The following is an 18,091-nucleotide window of genomic DNA, read 5'->3' on the forward strand; positions in this document are numbered from 1 at the left end:
TTTAATATTGGTACCATTGTCGGTAAGGTGCCTATTTTTCAAAAAAGCATTTCAGAGTTTGAGAGTAGTTAAAGTGAAGATAAACATGTTTCTCCAAAAGTATCTACCTGTAACAGATTTCCAGTCTTGGGTTTGTGCTTCCTAGCATGACACCTGGAGGAAAACCCCAATTGCTTAGTGTTAAAGCCACTGGGTCCAGCAGGTTTTTTCATGCACTATCTCTCCAGTGAAACCACAGCAGCTCTTAGCACTGCCAACCAACTGTTCCTTTGTTACTGCAAATAATGGGAGATCTTCCATTGGTTGATTGGTGCGATGTGCCTTCTGTCCAGGCACATGTTTACTAATTAACTTGGGCAATGAAAATGTCCAGTCTTCTGTATAGCTTTTCTACTGTCTCCTGCAGAACATTTGACGTCTGCATGTATTTTAAATGCAAATAACTAGCATTAATGAAGCATTGAGGTTGAGAAATTAAACACAAGAGCCTAGAGACAATAAAGAAAGATTGCTCTGCAAACATTAATCACTGTCTACATTATATTTTTTATCATAAAGATCGATCGATAGATGGATCTATATGAAGGTTTACTTTTAACAAAAAAACCACCCAAAATCAAATGCTGGTGGTGACTGTCCAGTTATTGACTTCGAGTCATGGTATGTTCCTATGCTGTCTGCTTTTCAGTTGCCTCTTGCAGTACCATTTTTTAATCTTTACCTTTCTAGAAATGCTTTTAGTGCTTTTGAAAGACTTGATCTGTTACAACTGATACTGTATACAAAATAAAATTACTTAATATAAACTATATATTCATAGATCACAGGGATATGTTTAACAGATCATTCACCTACATACTTCCTCTTAAAGTTATAATTTATGGGTGCTTTAATCTTTTTTTTTTAATTTTTCCAAATTCTATATTCTCTAGCTTTTGCATAGAGAAGAATTTAAACTGGGCACTAAAATGTCTTCCCTGCCAGGAGTAGCTATGCTATATCTGCTGGAGCTGCCTACTTGAAAACTGCAAGCTATGGGAGTTCCCTGCCAGTCTTATGGCTGGCCCAAGACCTTGGGTGGCCTGTATAAAGGGAGTTCCTGTATGTTTTGTTTTTCTGACAGTCTAAATCAATTAAGTGATAATTATTTATTTTTTGTTTTGCATGTGTTCAGAGCTGGGGTTCAGAAGGCTATCACCTATGGGTGATCGATGGGAATTGTTCTCTGAATGCAGGGTGTGATATAGATACCAAGAACGAAGCTCATCAACTTGGTATTCTGCAATTTCAGTTCATCAAGAGTGCACTCACTGCTAACACTTGCATGGTACGTGTTCATAGATGGATCTTACTATTTTAGAGATTATCCCCAGTTTTCAGATAACCTTTTTTATGTTTCTTCCTTTATAAAATGAAACCTGATGTGTTTTCCAATAAATTGTCATGTTTGTGTATATTTCTCTTGTCTTAAGTGTGTCTTTCTAATTAAGCAAAATCGGCTTTTGAAATAGGAGATATTTTGAAAATACTGCTGTATATGATCATCCACTGTTTGCTATCTCTACAGTATATTGCTGCTTCAAAGATGGAAGAACTGCCTTAAATAGTATTTTTCTTACTGTTGGTTTAAGTTGGACTCTGCGAAATGAAGTGTTCTGTGTTTATTTAATTTTTTCTATGCAGTAACTTTTTTTTTTTTTTTTTTAAATATAGAGTAACCAGGAGCAGGTCCTCCTGCAAGGAGAAGATCGCTTGTATTTGAACTGTGGGGATGCAACACAGGCCCAGAATCCCAGAAGTGCTTCAGCACACTCTGATCATAAGCCCATCAGGGAAAGGGGCCCATTTTTGGAGGGCAGTTTAGATTCTCAGGGTTTAAGCACTTTATTAGGACACAGGCATTGGCATGTTGTACAGGTAATTCTCCATTTGTTACTCAAATAGTATTTTTGCACTTACTTGCTATCACCTGAACCTGGTGGTGTCTGTTTTTGCTTTTATCCCTTCTGCAAGTATTGTATTTGTTTCATATAGTGTGAAATCTCCTTGCCCTCCTGTTTCCTATTGCTTGCTCCCATGATACAGCTTATTCCCCGAGGGTCAAAAGAATTCTGGCTGGCCTTTTTTCCTCCAGCTGTGGATTCTCATCCTAGCCAATCAAGGGATTAAAATGCCTTTTTCTGACCTCATGAGAGAGAGCTATTTTTTCCCCACATATAAATTCTTTCCTCCTGCCCTGAAGGAGCATTGGGGATGTTGGAGGTACGAAATACTCTGTAGAATATATGAAGTTTCTAATGCCCATATAGACAGATTTAAAGATTAGTCTATTGCAGACAGCTTCAGGGTTTTGGCAATACATGCAGACTGTTCGTTTAGATGAGGAGTTGAAACCACTTTATAGTTTCATAGCTTGCAAGAAGCTGTTTCCAGAAGGTGTTAAGTCCAAAGCCCATCAGGCTTACTCATTCCAGCAGTGAGGAACAATTTAGATAATTTTGAATCCATAATTTTAAACCCAGTTTCCTGCTTACATATCTGCTTTATGGATTTCACTAAAATTGAGGATGACACTTTAGTAAAATTGACAGGATTTAACTTACTGTACGTGCAGTGTCTACATCAGCATGATTATCAGGCTGCATTAGGCACCGACATCTATACCAGGTTCCAGATGCTGTCAAAACCTTAGAGATCCATATACCAGCATTAGCCCCCTAGTGTTTTGTTTCATGTGCCACTTACTTTTTTTTTTGTATACTATCTTTATGAAAGTTTTTGATGCAGTACTTTCCACAGATTAGAGCACAGGTCTGATTAAAAAAGCCTCTACGCCCCTCACATCTTTCCTGGCTTTTTGGCTTTTTATGGCTAATTACAGTCATTAACCCATGATATTTTACAAACTGATGCCTTTTAAAACAAATAATCTGCAGGACCTGGAGAGTGTTTATGTGGGTTTCTAATCTGACTCTAATTTAGAATGTATCTGCTTCCCTCATCTAGGGAAGCAGTTTCATTTGAATTATGGTGGCTGATGGTTTAGTTGCTCATATGATAAGAGCAGTAGCGCCAGTCAGACTGTCCTAGTAGACTTTGCACAGAGGAATTTGGTCCTTTTCTTCTGTTTCTTCGCTGCACTCAGCAATGAAAAGGAATGTTACACAGGAGAAGAACTGTAGAATAAACACCGATCTAGGCTGAGATCTGTTTAATAGGCCTTTACACACAGGTAATAGGAGGAATACTCAGACAACTGCTGTCTTCATTCCCGTTGGCCTAGTTTATCTGCTGAGGCATAATTGCCAGTTGGTAATGAGTAGTAAGCATGTAAGGAAGACCAGACAGCATACTTGATATTAGAGAAATGTATCCAACTGACAAAAATATCTTCATAATGGTTTAACTTGTTACAGAAATACAGACCTTGAATCCTTTCAAGAATTGAATGATCTTATTTGGTGCTTAAAGCAAATACATTTTTCTCTGGCCTAAACTCATTCAAGTTGAAAATTTACAGGGTAAAAGTTTTCTTGAAGTACTGTGTCCTGCAAAATAGCTTTGATTGGTTTCTATTTAAAGAGCTACTATATCTTCTTATGGACAGTAAAACTTAATTTAATAAGACTTTGGATCATTCAGGTAACAGAATACTGAGTAAGTAAACTCCCTATCTGGAAAGGAGCTGGAGACTTTTATAAATTGCTTGCATTGAGTCTTTTAGTTTTTGCTGTCGTTGGTGGTTATCAATTCAGTATCTTCCTAAGTTCAACCTTTTTCTCATTTCAATGCCAGCCATTTTCCAAACCCCTTGGACTTTCATGTCAAAAGAATCAAAAGTTAAAATCTAACTCTGGAAGACTTGTTCCTTGAAATTTATAATTTACCTCAAACCTAGGTTGAGACAGTAGTTGGGTCTTGTGAAATGTTTACCTGATGGGTTACAGTGAACATCCTAAATTTGTCTGAAATTATGATTAATATCCTTATAAATTGCAGATGGGAATGGAAGTCTTCTCATTATTATTTCCCAAGTAGAATAATTTGAGTTTTAGCAAAAAGAAACTTATTGATATTCCATACTGAATCTCATTTTTGTCTGTGGCAGAAGTTGAAGCCAATTTAAGACAGCTAGGTAACTGACCAAGAAATGGCATCATTGAAACCATAAATCAAACTGCAGATATTTCAGACAACTGTATTAGAGAACAAAATCCTTCCCTTCCCTATAGCCATAGTTCTAGTTACTCTTCTTGCCACTAGTTTGCTGTGCTGCAGTTTGTATACAGACTAATAGAATTTTACCATGTTCATTTTATGAGATAACTTAGCATATACATTCTGTACAAAATAAAACTATTCAGGAGTGGAAAAAAGGCAAATTAATTGAGTCAGAATAGGTGTTTTTTTTTTTTCTTTTATGTCAGTACAAATCCAAGAAAATTTGATTCCTGGAGGTGATGGCTGAAGAAACCATGCATAACAGATGATTTTACTGAATGGAATCTTCCCTTGACAACTCTTCAATTGATGGGAAAAAATCAACTGCTTGAAGGGGAAAAAAATCTAAAAAAAATAGTATTTTACCCCTGTAACTCACTATTAGTAGATTTTTACATATTTTAATCAAAGCAAAGAAAATCAGAAAACAAGCTTAAAATATGTTGTTAAAATTGTTTTCTAGGGTTTATACAATTCTAAAATGTATTGGAAAGAGTGGAGTGAGGGAAGAATTGTGGTGGTGAAAAAACTCCAGTGGCTGTGAACAAACTAGAATGTTATGGAACTAAAAATAGATAAAAGAAACAATGTTGACTGTGTATGTCCCTTAAAGTGTGTGAATTTTTATCTTTTCAATTTGTTCTCAGAACAATGATCTGTATTATATTATTATTTTATTATTTTTTAGATTCACAGTACATATCTAGAGAGCAACTGGCCTATAAGGGTGAGTTATTTAAAAATAGGTTGGTGTTTGATGAAAAATGCAAGCATTAGGTTTTTATAATTGTTCTTGTTAGTATTGTAGAGAACATTAGTACTCAGACAATTTTCAAGTTTTAAGTTGATTATATTAATATTGCTAAAGTACTGATCATCTTGAATAGAAGTATGCAATTTTTGAAAGATTTCTGAACAATAGTCATGTTCCCCCCCCCAATTTTTGTCTGAACAGTTTTCAGCCATTGACAAGCTGGGGCAGAATGTAGCTGTTGTTGGCAAGTTTGGTTTTGCACATTATTCTTTACTCACCAAAAAATGGAAGTTGTTTGGGAACATTACCCAGGTGAGTGCTGACTAGTTTTATAAGCATGTGTGCAATTTAACCAGATTTATTATAATCACAATATTTTGAACATATTTTTAGTTTTCTACCAAATCATATTTTTTCAAATGAATTTCTTGAAGACAGATTAGGGAAACTGGTTTGGCATGTCTTGACATAAAACACATGAAAAGTATTATAGTTTGGAACAAACTTGGCAGTAAAATATATGAATTATAGCAAAAAAAATTTAAACCTGGATGCCTAAAGTGAGATGGGAGTTGTAGATGCTAAGCACCTCTGAAAATCAAGTATGAAATCTAACTTTAGGCACCCAGAATTGAAAATTTTGGCCTATAGTGAAAAAGCAACTATGATTTAAAAAGTTGTAGATTTACTGCGTTCGCTGATGGACCATATGTAGCACTTGGCTTTGTTGAATAGTTCTTGATAATCACATATCTATCTGACAACCCTTGAAGACTTATTTTTTTAAAAGTAGTGTCATACCTAAATAAGATTGTCCTATTAATAGTGATACTGTTTTTTATGTGTCATCTACAGGAGATTTTCTTTTTTATATGTAGTCTATAGGAGGCTCTTATGGTTTAAGTGTGTGTATAATTCTCTATGTATTAATTTATTTTTATATGTATAAATTATGTGATTTGTGGAAATTTGTAAGCAGCTTATAACCGTTCTGACTTGCTTGATCTTTCATTTTATTTTAAGGAGCAAAATATGATTGTAACAGGTGGCATAGCCTGGTGGAATGATTTCATTGTTCTTGCATGTTATAATTTAAGTGACCGCCAAGAAGAGGTAAGGCATTCGTTTCTTCAAACAAGCTATTCAGTTGCTATCTTATTTTTAAATATTAGGCATGCTCAAAATTAATTTTGTGTACAGGAAAAAACAAATGTAGAACTGTGGGAATTTCAGCTAATATAGGTTTATTTCCTTCAGCCCTTCATGTTTGAAGCATATTGAGTCTGCCTGCATCAATACCTCTTAACTAATCCTTTGTGGAAAACATTAAAAGCCATTTTCATGTTAAGACAACATAAGAATATGTTCATCTTCCTTAGAAATGTGACACAATTTTGAGTGCTGACAGACGGGTTTTTGTGTGTTCTAAATATTAGGGCTGTTGATTAATCGCAGTTAACTCATGCGATTTAACTCAAAAATAATCACGATTAAAAAATTTAATTGTGATTAATCACAGTTTTAATCGCACTATTAAACGATAGAATACCAATCGAAATTTATTAAATATTTTGGATGTTTTTCTACATTTTCATATATATTGTATTCTCTGTTGTAATTGACATCAAAGTATATATTTTTGATTACAAATATTTGCACTGTAAAAATGATAAAAGAAATAGTATTTTTGAATTCACCTCATATAAATACTGTAATGCAATCTTTGTCCTGAAAGTGCAACTTATAAATGTAGATTTTTTTTTACATAAGTGCACTTATAAACAAAACAATGTAAAACTTCAGAGCCTATAAGTCCTCTCAGTCCTACTTCTCGTTCAGCCAATCGCTAAGACAAACAAGTTTTGTTTACATTTAAAGGAGATAATGCTGCCCACTTCTTGCTTTCTGATGGCAATGTAAATAAGAACAGGCATTTGCATGGGACTTCTGTAGCGGGCATTGCCAGATATTTAAATGCCAGATATGCTAAACATTCGTATGCCCCTTCCATACTTCAGCCACCATTCCAGAGGACATGCTTCCATGCTGATGACACTCGTTTTTTAAAAAAAAATGCGTTCATAAAATTTGTGACTGAACTCCTTGAGGGAGAATTGGATGTCCCCTGCTCTTTTACACCCACATTCTGTCGTATATTTCATGTTATAGCAGTCTTGGATGATGACCCAGCACCTGCTGTTCGTTTTAAGAACACTTTCATTGCAGATTTGACAAAACGCGAATAAGGTACCAGTATGAGATGTCTAAAGCTAGCTACAGTACTCGACCCAAGGTTTATGAATCTGAAGTGCCTTCCAAAATCTGTGAAGAACGAGGTGTGGAGCATGCTTTGAGAAGTCTTAAAAGGAGCAACACTCCGATGTGGAAACTACAGAACCCAAACCACCAAAAAAGAAAAATTTTCTGCTGGTGGCATCTGACTCAGATAATGAAAATGAGCCTGTGTCAGTCCTCACTGCTTTAGATTGTTATCGAGCAGAACCTGTCTTCAGCATGGACGCATGTCCCTTGGAATGGTGGTTGAAGTATGAAGGGACATGTGAATCTTTAGCATATCTGGCACATAAATATCTTGTGACACCTGCTATAACAGTGCCATACGATTGCCTGTTCTCACTTTCAGGTGACATTGTAAACAAGAAGCGGGCAACATGATCTCCTGCAAATGTAAACAAACTTAGTCTGAGTGATTGGCTGAACGAGAAGTAGGACTGAGTGAATGTGCAGACTCTAAAATTTTGTTTTATTTTTGAATGCAGTTTTTTATACATAATTCTACATTTGTAAGTTCAACTAGCATGATAAAGAGATTGCACTACAGTACTTATACTAGGTGAATTGAAAAATACTATTTCTTTTTTTTACAGTGCAAATATTTGTAATCAAAAATAAATGTAAAGTGAGCATTGCACACTTTGTATTTTGTTGTAATTGAAATCAATATATTTGAAAATGTAGAAAACATCCAAAAATATTTAAGTAAATGATATTCTATTATTTAACAGTGTGATTTATCACACAATTAATTTTTTTAATCGCTTGACAGCCTTACTAAATATAGAGGCATGTTTGGGGAAAATGTTGTATAACTCTTCAATTGGGGGGCGGGAGAGGCTCAGTGTGAATAGGAATTTGGATGAATATTTGAGGAAGGTAAAAGAACTTTCCTTCGTTCAAGGTCTGCAGTTTTAGAATTGATCCTCTTAAATTTTTTTTTTACGTTTTGTTGTTGATATAACTACCGTAGCACTACCAGTTAAGCACTCAGTCAGTTTAGTATACAATTTAAAATTGCTTCCTAAAATGTTTTGCCATACCACAAAAATCCATGAGGCATTAATGAATCTGTTGTTGAAGTATTTGTTACATTGATGTTTGCAGCAAGAGAACTCTTGTTTAAACCATTAATTGTCCTTACAGCTAAGAATCTACCTGCGAACATCCAATCTGGACAATGCATTTGCACATGTCACCAAAGTGCAGGCAGAAACATTACTACTCAGTGTCTTCCGGGATATAGTAATATTGTTTAGAGCAGATTGTTCTATTTGCCTTTATAGTATTGAAAGACAACCTGATGGGTGAGTACAACTGAAGCAAGTCTATAAAATCATTTTACCACATTTTTATAGTAATTAACTCAGAAATATCTCCTCTACATGAGTAATTTCCTTTCATAAACTGTTAGTTTTAAGATTAATCAAAGGCTTTGATAACTTCTTGAGATAACTTTTCAAAATATGACCTCCATTTGTAGCAATTCTATCACCTGTGTGTGCAAATGATAATGCTTAACATGTGGATGCAAGGGTTTGCATATTTGGAAGTTTGCATGCACACATACTTACCCAGAGAAACTTTTTGAGCACTATCACTTTCCCACATAATTTACGTGTGCAGGTGATAGTGCCTGAAATGTGCACTTACAAACTTGTGCTTGTGAAAAAGGTGTCAGAATTGGGGCACATTTGAAAACTTGGCCCATTTTAGCTGGTAGGGAAAGTAACCTGGGCTTCTGGTGTTTTCTCTTGGGACTTTTCACACATTGAGGAGATTACACTTGTGGAAGATGGTAGATGGACTGACTAAATTTGCATTGACTATGGCTTAGCTGATTCTAATTATCTGTATCTCTAGACATGTTGGGTTCCAGTCCACTCCTCAGTGTTAGAAATTGTAGCTTTTAAATGTCGTATTTTTAGCATAAACAAGCATGTGAAAACTGTGTACAACTTTCATAATTTATAAAAACCTGCATCCAGACCTGTGATTATTTAAACTGGTATCAGTAACTTTACAAAATCTGTAGAAGTTCTTTTCTAAATAGAGAATTTAAAAAAATCTAACTGTACCCACCAGTTAATTCTGTCTGTTTAGTTTTCACATTCCATTCACCATGGAAAATTAGAGGAAATGGTCAGAGACAGAAGTCTGCTGTACGTTTTGACAAGTAAGCTGCTGGAGAAGGAAGGATTTGTCACTAATTGGTATAGCACTTAAAGATCAGTCAGAGGAATTTTTTGTCTTGTTTTCTTACTTTAGAAAGCTGTATTTAGGTAAGGCAATAATGACTTCAGAAGTTGAAGATACCTTTTTCAGAGATTCTAAGTCCTTGTTTTTAATAGTTTGTCAGAATGGAACTTGCGTCTACACTCCCTAGCAACTGCCTAAGTGAGCAAATATCTGTATTCACAATATTACTTTGCTTTACAGGATGTAACAGTGATACAAAATCTTTAGATAACTGGTGTGTCTAGAAAAAAAATTCTAAGGGTTCGAAATGTTTCTCAAGGAAGGATACAAAATATCATTTGTGAATGGACATACACTGTTAATAAGAGCAGGCTTTAGACAGATTGGGTTTTTATTTACTTTTTTTTTCTTTTTCTTCCAGTGAATTCTAAATGCTACAGTTTGTCCCTGAGGGTACTTACTGTTCTGGGTTGCTTTAAGTGGTGGCCTACTCTTATGTAAAAACCTAGACTATGTAGAGCTTATGTAGCTGCTACTTTAGCCTACTTGGTATTTTTTCAGAAAACCTATAATATGGAATTCCTCTCTTCAGTGCAGACTTTTGTTTAGAAGCTTGAAGATGCTTGAACATCTGTTGAGTCAATAAGTAAAGGTACAGGAGAGAAACTTGTCCTGTTTGTGAATGCTCAGCTAGAGTAGTTTCTGCAACAGATACAGGATTTATGATCTAAAAGTGGGTCCAGAAAAAGATTAGCTGCTAGTATTTAAGGCATTACAAGATTTCCATAGAGAAGAAGTTTTCTAACTCTTTGGGCTCCAGTTCATTATTACTTTTCCCCCTCTAATTTCTCACCCTTCCTTATGCAGCCTTGTATGTAAAATGGCCCTGATAGATGTCTGCAAAGTAGTAGAGGTCAGGACTACTAATTCCTGTTCCCCAGTCCTGCCAGAGATTTGTTGTGTGAACTAGGAGTGGCTGAGGGATACAGGAAGATTGTTCCAGATGGTATGTGAGGCATTTCCACTGTTAGAAGGAGCTGCAGAGAGATGAGGTACCTGATAGCAAAAGGAATGGGCACTCGGGCGGTATGAGTCCATGTGACAGGCAAGAACAGTTCCATGGAGACTTTAAAAACAACTAAGTGTTTCAGGATTTGGGTAAACAAATGGGAGCTGGTGGAGCTGCTGGAGAATGGAGTTGAGAATTACTCTTTATATGCCCACAGTCGAAGCTGAGAAATGGGAGGCCATAAAGAAGGTAGCTGTCAGGAAAAGAAAAGATAAAAGGCCATGAGGATTTCAGAGGAGGTGGCATCAAAGTGGTAAAAAATGTGGTCAGTGCTATAGAGATGGTCATATTGTAGACAGATTTACAGCATAGTAAACATGAATAGGTGAGTTCTGAATCAAGGGTGATAAGGTTACAGAAAGTGAATAGTAAAAGTATGTTTTTAAATTGAAGAGCAAAATGTTGGAGAATGCCCTTCCTGCCCATAAAAACTTCTGTCTCAGATACTTAGCTGAAGGAACTTTAAATAATGCCTCATATCTTAACAATGTGGATAGGAGTCATCAAATGCACTGAAATACATGTGCACTTGAGAATCATCATCATAAAAGTGGAAATTAAGATTAAAGAGAGAGGAAGGATAGGATGACTGAAAAGGAGGAGCGAGGTAAAAAAGAGTAAAGGGCTGTGAAAAGTAAACTTTTAGACTCTGTGTAGGAGGAGTCTCTTTGTGTAGAGGAGGATCTAGCACAGAAGTCAGCACCATTTGGTGGGGAGGATTAGAGCCAGAACAAGGGAGGTTCATAATTTATTGCAGTCGTCTAGATGGATGGAGTTGTCCACAATATTGTAGCCTGCATTGAAATCAAAAAGAAGGAACCTTCATCAGTAGGGAGGGAGATGGCTGTTGTCTAACTTGGAGAATAGTTCCAATGCCTTGTTCAGAGAAACCCAGATTGAAATCATCACTATTGAGAGGTACATTGAGCACTTTCCTCCTGTGTTCCCATAAATTATCAAGATTGAACAAATCAGGCTAATGGGTTTATTAAATATAACTTTATCCAGTTCAGAAGAGTGGCCTGGGTACAGTTTTGCAGTTTAAGGGGAAATTGTTCTGGTTTCTTGAAAGAGCTCTGCTTCCTATGGTTAAATTAGTATTTTCCATCATTAAGCATTTAGAAACTACCTGTAATTTTCCATTAATTACTGTTAGAGGAGAAATGTTCAGCAGCTGTTTTTTTTTCCCCCCCCTTACAGTCCTAACCCTACTGCCAGTATTCAAGTTCTTCAGGAGGTATCCATGTCTCGTTACATTCCTCATCCTTTCCTTGTTGTTTCTGTAACTCTGACATCGGTGAGAACAGAGACTGGCATCAACTTGAAAATGCCACAGCAGGTATGAGTCTGTCCAGTGTTTTTGAGTGGTTGAAGTTTATAAAAAATAACTGACAGTCCTTGGAGTTGGTAGTTTTAGTCTTAAGAGTTCTGCCTGGGTGATGATATCAGACAGTAGCAATAAAGAGTTCTTTTGAAGATGCTTTTCAAATATTTATAAAATGCTTCTATTGTTTAGTATGAGAGCTAAAGCCGAAAAGAATCAAAACAAAAGCAAGCAAGCAAACAAAAGACCTGGATACATTTAACTATTTAAATAGTGTGGGTATGAAATATACATCTTCTGGATCAATGCCCATAAAATTCCAAGCTGTTCTAGAACATGCATAGAACTCTTTTCTATAATGTAGGACCCCTGGATGCACATAAGGTGCATCTTTTTGGTATTACCCACCAAAGTCAATTAGGCAGTGAATCCATCTAAAGGGGCAGCTGATTCCTGGGAAAGGGGCAATATTTGTTTATGTAGCATTGGGGCCTGGACCAACTTTTCTATCTTAGGTACTTATTGCCCTGTTATCATAGTATAGTCTCACCATTTTTTATGTACTTATCCTCACTGTGAGGTAGGGAAGCTATTATTTCCATTATACAGATGGGAAACTGATGCACAGAAGGTATGTCTACACTGCAGTTGAGAGTGTACCTCCCAGCCCAGGTAGATGGACACACTAGCTCTGCTTGAGCTAGTGCCCTAAATATAGCAATGTGGATGTTGCAGCATGGGCTAGCCACCAGAGTATGGACCCAGAGGATCAGGTGGGCTTGTACTTGGGTGACTAGCCCATGACACAGCATCCACATTGCTATTTTTAGCATGCTAGTGCTCCTTGAACTAGTGTGTCTGTCTGCTCGGGTTGGGAGGCATGCTCTCAGCTGCAGTGTACATGTACCCAGAGTGGCACAGTATCTTGTGCAAGGTTGCACAAGAATTCTGTGGTGGAGCAGGGAATTGGACGACTAGTGCCCTTAACTCTGGACTATCCTTCCTTTCCGAAGACTATTACCTATTGGGTTATTTAAGGGACATTAATTGCCTGTGAGAAGTGTAACTGATCTAGTGGATGGGGGGGTTGGAGCTTTCATTGGTTCACTTCCTGCTTCATTCTGAGATGCCTCTTGCATTCTGTTCTTCCTGTGCACAGTGCTGAAGCTGCATTGCGGACTCTAAATCATCATGAGCTCTAGGACACAGTCTTGCCATTCTTAGCTAGCTGCAAGAAAATGCTTATAAGCAAAGGATCAAATTCATTGTCTTCCATCTCAGATGCTGAGAATCTACTATTCGGGTCCTTCTAGTCTGATATGAAAAACTGGATGTGGGCTTTATACACATGATAGTATGTAAGCTGTCAGGCAGTTGATTTAAATGTAAAACAAAATGAATATTTTTCAGAGATCGAAGTATCAGTGTAGTATTAAACATTTAAGGTTTTTAAGTGCACTTCTATTTGGGAGGGAAACATTTACACTACAGGTTGGGTTCCCTGATTGCTTTTCTGTCAGGAAATTCCATACTAAATTTGTTGCGTTTATAAGTAAAAAGATGTTTACTCTAATTGTCATCTCTGCGAGTCAACCTTGAATATAAAAGTGAAGCTGGGTTCTTTCTGGCCCTAGCATTAACAATAAAGTCCCTGCGATCAATCTTGATTAACGGTTCTATTGATAACTGAGCCAAAATGGAATCCATCTTCCTCTCCTGTAGCAGTGTTGACTCTGCAAAGTCAACAGAACAGAAGTAGGAAAAGCTACTTTATAATTAAAGTTGAGGCAAAACTACGAATAGACACGGAGTAGTTCTGTTGAACAACGTGGCATTTTTACAGTCACTTTTACAGTAGAACCATTTAAATGTTTCCTTCTATAGGTGCCCAACCCTGCTTGTTTCTTCTGATTGCTTCCTATGCTAAATTGGCTCTTTAAGGCCTGGTCCACGCTAACCCCCCACTTCGGACTAAGGTACCCAAATTCAGCTACGTTAATAACGTAGCTGAATTCGAAGTACCTTAGTCCGAACTTACCGCAGGTCCAGATGCGGCAGGCAGGCTCCCCCGTCGATGCCATGTACTCCTCTCGCCGAGCTGGAGTACCGGCGTCGACGGCAAGCACTTCCGGGATCGATCCCAGAAGATCGATCACTTACATCCGGACCAGGAAGTAAGTATAGACGTACCCTAAGAGGCTTGCCTCTGTGTATTAGGAAGGCTTGACCTTGGCATAACCAATTCCACCATATGGCACTTGCACAGACCAGCAGCAATGCTAACTAAAATAAGCAGATTTAAAAGCAAGGGGCACAAAGGACACTTAGATGATTGGGGTGCATGTATCTGGGTAAAATAAAGGAACTAACTTTGTGTACATATAATTATATATATTTACGTTCTTTTTGGTTTTTTCCTTTTCGGAATATGAAATACTCTACAACCACTGCATTCTATTCTCTTCTTCAAAAGTTAAGTGTTGAAAATGGCTGTCCTTGTGTGCTGCTGTTCCCTAGGTGAACTGGCAGTGAGCTGCTAGGAGCTTATTTAGCCACAGCTGAGGTAGATACAGTAACCAGCCTCAAGTCAACCCTTTAACTGAGCTTTGCGTAGAGGTCTGTGGGAGTGCATTACATACTAGCTCTGGTAAAGAGCTGTTCCTGTTAAACACGTTTTAAAAACCATGGCATTATGCAATGCAGTTTTAGAGTATGTCTGAACTGCAATTACACACCTCTGGCTGGCCCTCATCAGCTGACTTGGGCTTGTGGGGCTCAGGCTAGGCTATTGGGCTGTAAAATTGCAGTGTAGATGTTTGGGCTAGTGCTGAAGCCCAAGCTCTGGGACCCCATGATAGGGGAGAGTCCCAGAGCCCAGGCTCTAGCCTGAGCCCAAACGTCTGCACCACTAGTTTACAGTGGCACAGACCAAGCACAAGTCAGCTGACGTGGGCCAACAGCAAGTGTTAAATTGTAATGTAGACATACCCTTAGAGCCTTTTTGAGGAAAGTTGCACACTGAAACCTCTGCTTACAATTAAACTGTTTGATTAAAATGAAGAGCAGGGAAAGGACAGCACCTCCCCCAACATATCCCCAGTTTACATGCTTTACTCCTAGGCAAGCAAAGCTTTTAGGGAGCATATGGGGAAGGTCCCTCCCTAAAACAGATCAAAGCCTTGAGTATTTGCATCTGTCCTCCTTTATATGCAAGCTGGTTTGGAAGATAGGTAGAAAGAATTGTATCCAGAGTTCATAAGCTAGTATTTACAAGCCTCCTATAAAGATGTGCTTAGTGGAGTGCCAGTGTTCTGAATTTGTGTTTGGTTGTGAGTTTATGCAGAGACTATACTGTACATATCAAAGCAAAAATGATGGATTCAGAAAAGTTTAGAGATAAGTAATTTACACTTTTTTCCCCCCACAGGCCTGTGAGGCAGAAAGCATTATGTTAAACTTAGCAGGACAACTCATCATGGTACAAAGGGATCGGTCTGGCCCCCAGATACGAGAGAAGGACAGCAGTCCTAACCAAAGGAAACTTGTGAGTAAACATATTTGGGATTACACAAGAATTTTCAAAGGTTCTGAGGACTCAGCAAGTTGTGAAGGTGATTGATCTCGGCCTAGAAACAAGTGTGTAGCTACATTTCAATGCCTGTGCTAAAACTGGTTGAATTGTTTGTTGTGAATAAATTACCTGACAAATGCAGCCCTCTTTTCTGTTCATGAATCATTCACAAGCCAGTTTTTATTTCTGCAAGTATCTCTGACAATCAGATTATTTACCCCTTGTATTGCTGTAACATAGGGGTCCCAATCATGGATCAGGATCCCACTGTGATAGGTGCTGTACGAAGCTTGGGCAAACAATTTTCGACCTGTGGGCTATTCCTAAACTGTTCACTTTGAATACTTGTGGTTTGTCGTCCCCTTCAGGCACATACTGGCATTTTTTACTAACTTCTTAAGAGATGAGAGAAATTAATGAACAAACTCTTTAATGTAGGACTATCCTTGTTCTTATGACCATGTGTAGATTGTGAAATTGTTGCTCTTCATATGACTATCATTCATACTAATGATGTGTGTGTGAATTTTCAGAAATTGCAGAGAGGTCTGAGCATGGTTGGATTCAAGTGAATGCTTGCAAACATTATTTTTACAGTAACCCACCAGCTCTAGCCTACACTCTGTGCTAAAAATAGGCAATTTGACCAGCCTTCTGACTGGAATTGTCAGTGGCATCAGCTGGTAGGTGAGGAATGAAAGAGATCCCTCTTGGTGGGTTAATACTGGAGCTTTTTCTTGGTGCCCAAAATGCAGCAAGACTAAGTTGCATAGGAATTGCACTTATCAGTCCTCACTTTTAGAAAAGTAATGACCCCATGGTGACAACAAGCTGTATTTGTGGAAAAAAAACCTTTAAAATGGATGTGGGCAGTATTTGATAAATATCCGTGGTATATAGTACATTGCCAGTTTTAGGTTTGTGAGGGTGGAAACGCAGGTTGAATTGCTTTCTTGAGTATTTGCACTGACTAGAGTTTTAGAAATGCCTAATAAAAATAGAAATTCACTATTGTAGAGAATTATGTATCATATACTCCCCTCACCGACAAATCTATTAAATGGGAGTGAAATGTGCTGTCACCTCTTTCAATTGAAGGAAGGATACTAGTGAGATGAGGCACAAATTAAAAGGGTATCAAGATCTTTTTTTCTTTTCTTCCCCAGCTGCCTTTTTGTGCTCCAGTTGTGCTAGCCCAGTCGGTTGAAAATGTTTGGACTACCTGTAGGGCAAACAAACAAAAGCGCCACTTACTGGAGGCACTCTGGCTCAGCTGTGGTGGGTCAGGTATGAAAGTCTGGCTTCCTTTGTTTCCCAGGGATCACCGCAAACCACATTCTTTTTTGTCAAGACGGATCATGCTGCCTTTCCACATCAACATATACCCCTTGGCTGTTCTGTTTGAAGATGCCTTGGTTCTTGGTGCTGTCAATGACACTGTACTCTACGACTGTTTATACACTCACAGCAGTGCTAGACAACATTTGGAGGTCCTCTTTCCTTTCTGTATTGTTGAGAGAACCTCTCAGATCTACCTCCATCACATTTTGCGCCAGCTTTTGGTGAGGAACCTAGGAGAGCAAGCCTTGCTTTTGGCCCAGTCCTGTGCCACATTACCTTACTTTCCTCATGTGCTAGAACTGATGCTTCATGAAGTGCTGGAAGAAGAAGCTACCTCGCGGGAGCCCATTCCCGACCCTCTGCTTCCCACTGTGGCTAAGTTCATTACAGAGTTCCCCCTTTTCCTGCAGACAGTTGTTCATTGTGCTAGGAAGACAGAATATGCCCTGTGGAATTACCTTTTTGCTGCTGTTGGAAACCCAAAAGACTTATTTGAGGAGTGCTTAATGGCCCAGGACTTAGACACAGCTGCCTCTTACCTTATTATCCTACAGGTAATAGTATCCTGCTACTTGATTACAAAAAAGAAGTGACCATTTAGTCCCCATTTTTTTTGGTTTCATTTAAACGATTTATTGCATGTTTGGCATAACTGTTTTGTAAAAATAAATATAACACTTTTTTTGGTGGGCAACTCACCTCAATTATATCTATTTAGGGATCAAATTAAATATGAATAGGTCCCTAAAATGGCACTTAACAAAATGGAAAACTGTGAAATATGACTTTACCTACAACTCTCATTTTTGAGCATACTGCTGGGGCAGGGGCTTGACTTTTTCGAAAAGTATTGCTGGGTTTCAGAAGCAAATTATTTTTATATTGTGCATTGTTACTTGTAGAACATGGAGGTTCCAGCAGTTAGTAGGCAGCATGCCACTCTTCTGTTCAACACTGCCCTGGAGCAGGGAAAGTGGGACCTTTGTCGTCACATGATCAGATTTCTTAAAGCCATTGGTTCTGGTGAATCAGAGACTCCGCCACCAACACCCACAACTCAGGTTTGTTAAGAAAATCATAAATCTTGTACATCAGTCACTAAACATAATGAATCTCATGTATACCCAGGATGTAACATGTTTTTACTTTAGTTGGTCATATGCTTCTTTGTTGTAGGAACCCAGCTCAACTGGTGGCTTTGAGTTCTTCAGACATCGCAGCATTAGTTTATCTCAATCAGCAGAGAATCTTCCTGCTAACAAATTTAATCTACAGAAAACACTGAGCATGCCTTCTGGTCCATCTGGGAAAAGGTAA

General features: G+C 37.9%; 1 protein-coding gene across 2 annotated transcripts in view; it reads left to right on the top strand.

Moving 5' to 3' along the window:
- RIC1 (RIC1 homolog, RAB6A GEF complex partner 1) overlaps positions 1-18,091 on the top strand; it is an 88,562-nt gene that overhangs the window by 58,978 nt on the left and 11,493 nt on the right. For both annotated transcript variants that reach the window (XM_054032109.1, XM_054032110.1), the window contains exons 11-21: positions 1,175-1,327; positions 1,714-1,917; positions 4,910-4,948; positions 5,177-5,287; positions 5,999-6,088; positions 8,417-8,577; positions 11,739-11,877; positions 15,290-15,406; positions 16,600-17,328; positions 17,677-17,835; positions 17,951-18,087. In XM_054032109.1, coding sequence (XP_053888084.1) covers positions 1,175-1,327; positions 1,714-1,917; positions 4,910-4,948; positions 5,177-5,287; positions 5,999-6,088; positions 8,417-8,577; positions 11,739-11,877; positions 15,290-15,406; positions 16,600-17,328; positions 17,677-17,835; positions 17,951-18,087 — 2,039 coding nt within the window. The remainder of the gene's footprint in view (positions 1-1,174; positions 1,328-1,713; positions 1,918-4,909; positions 4,949-5,176; positions 5,288-5,998; positions 6,089-8,416; positions 8,578-11,738; positions 11,878-15,289; positions 15,407-16,599; positions 17,329-17,676; positions 17,836-17,950; positions 18,088-18,091) is intronic.

Source organism: Malaclemys terrapin, chromosome 6 (assembly GCF_027887155.1).
Source record: "Malaclemys terrapin pileata isolate rMalTer1 chromosome 6, rMalTer1.hap1, whole genome shotgun sequence".
NCBI lineage: Eukaryota > Metazoa > Chordata > Testudines > Emydidae > Malaclemys > Malaclemys terrapin.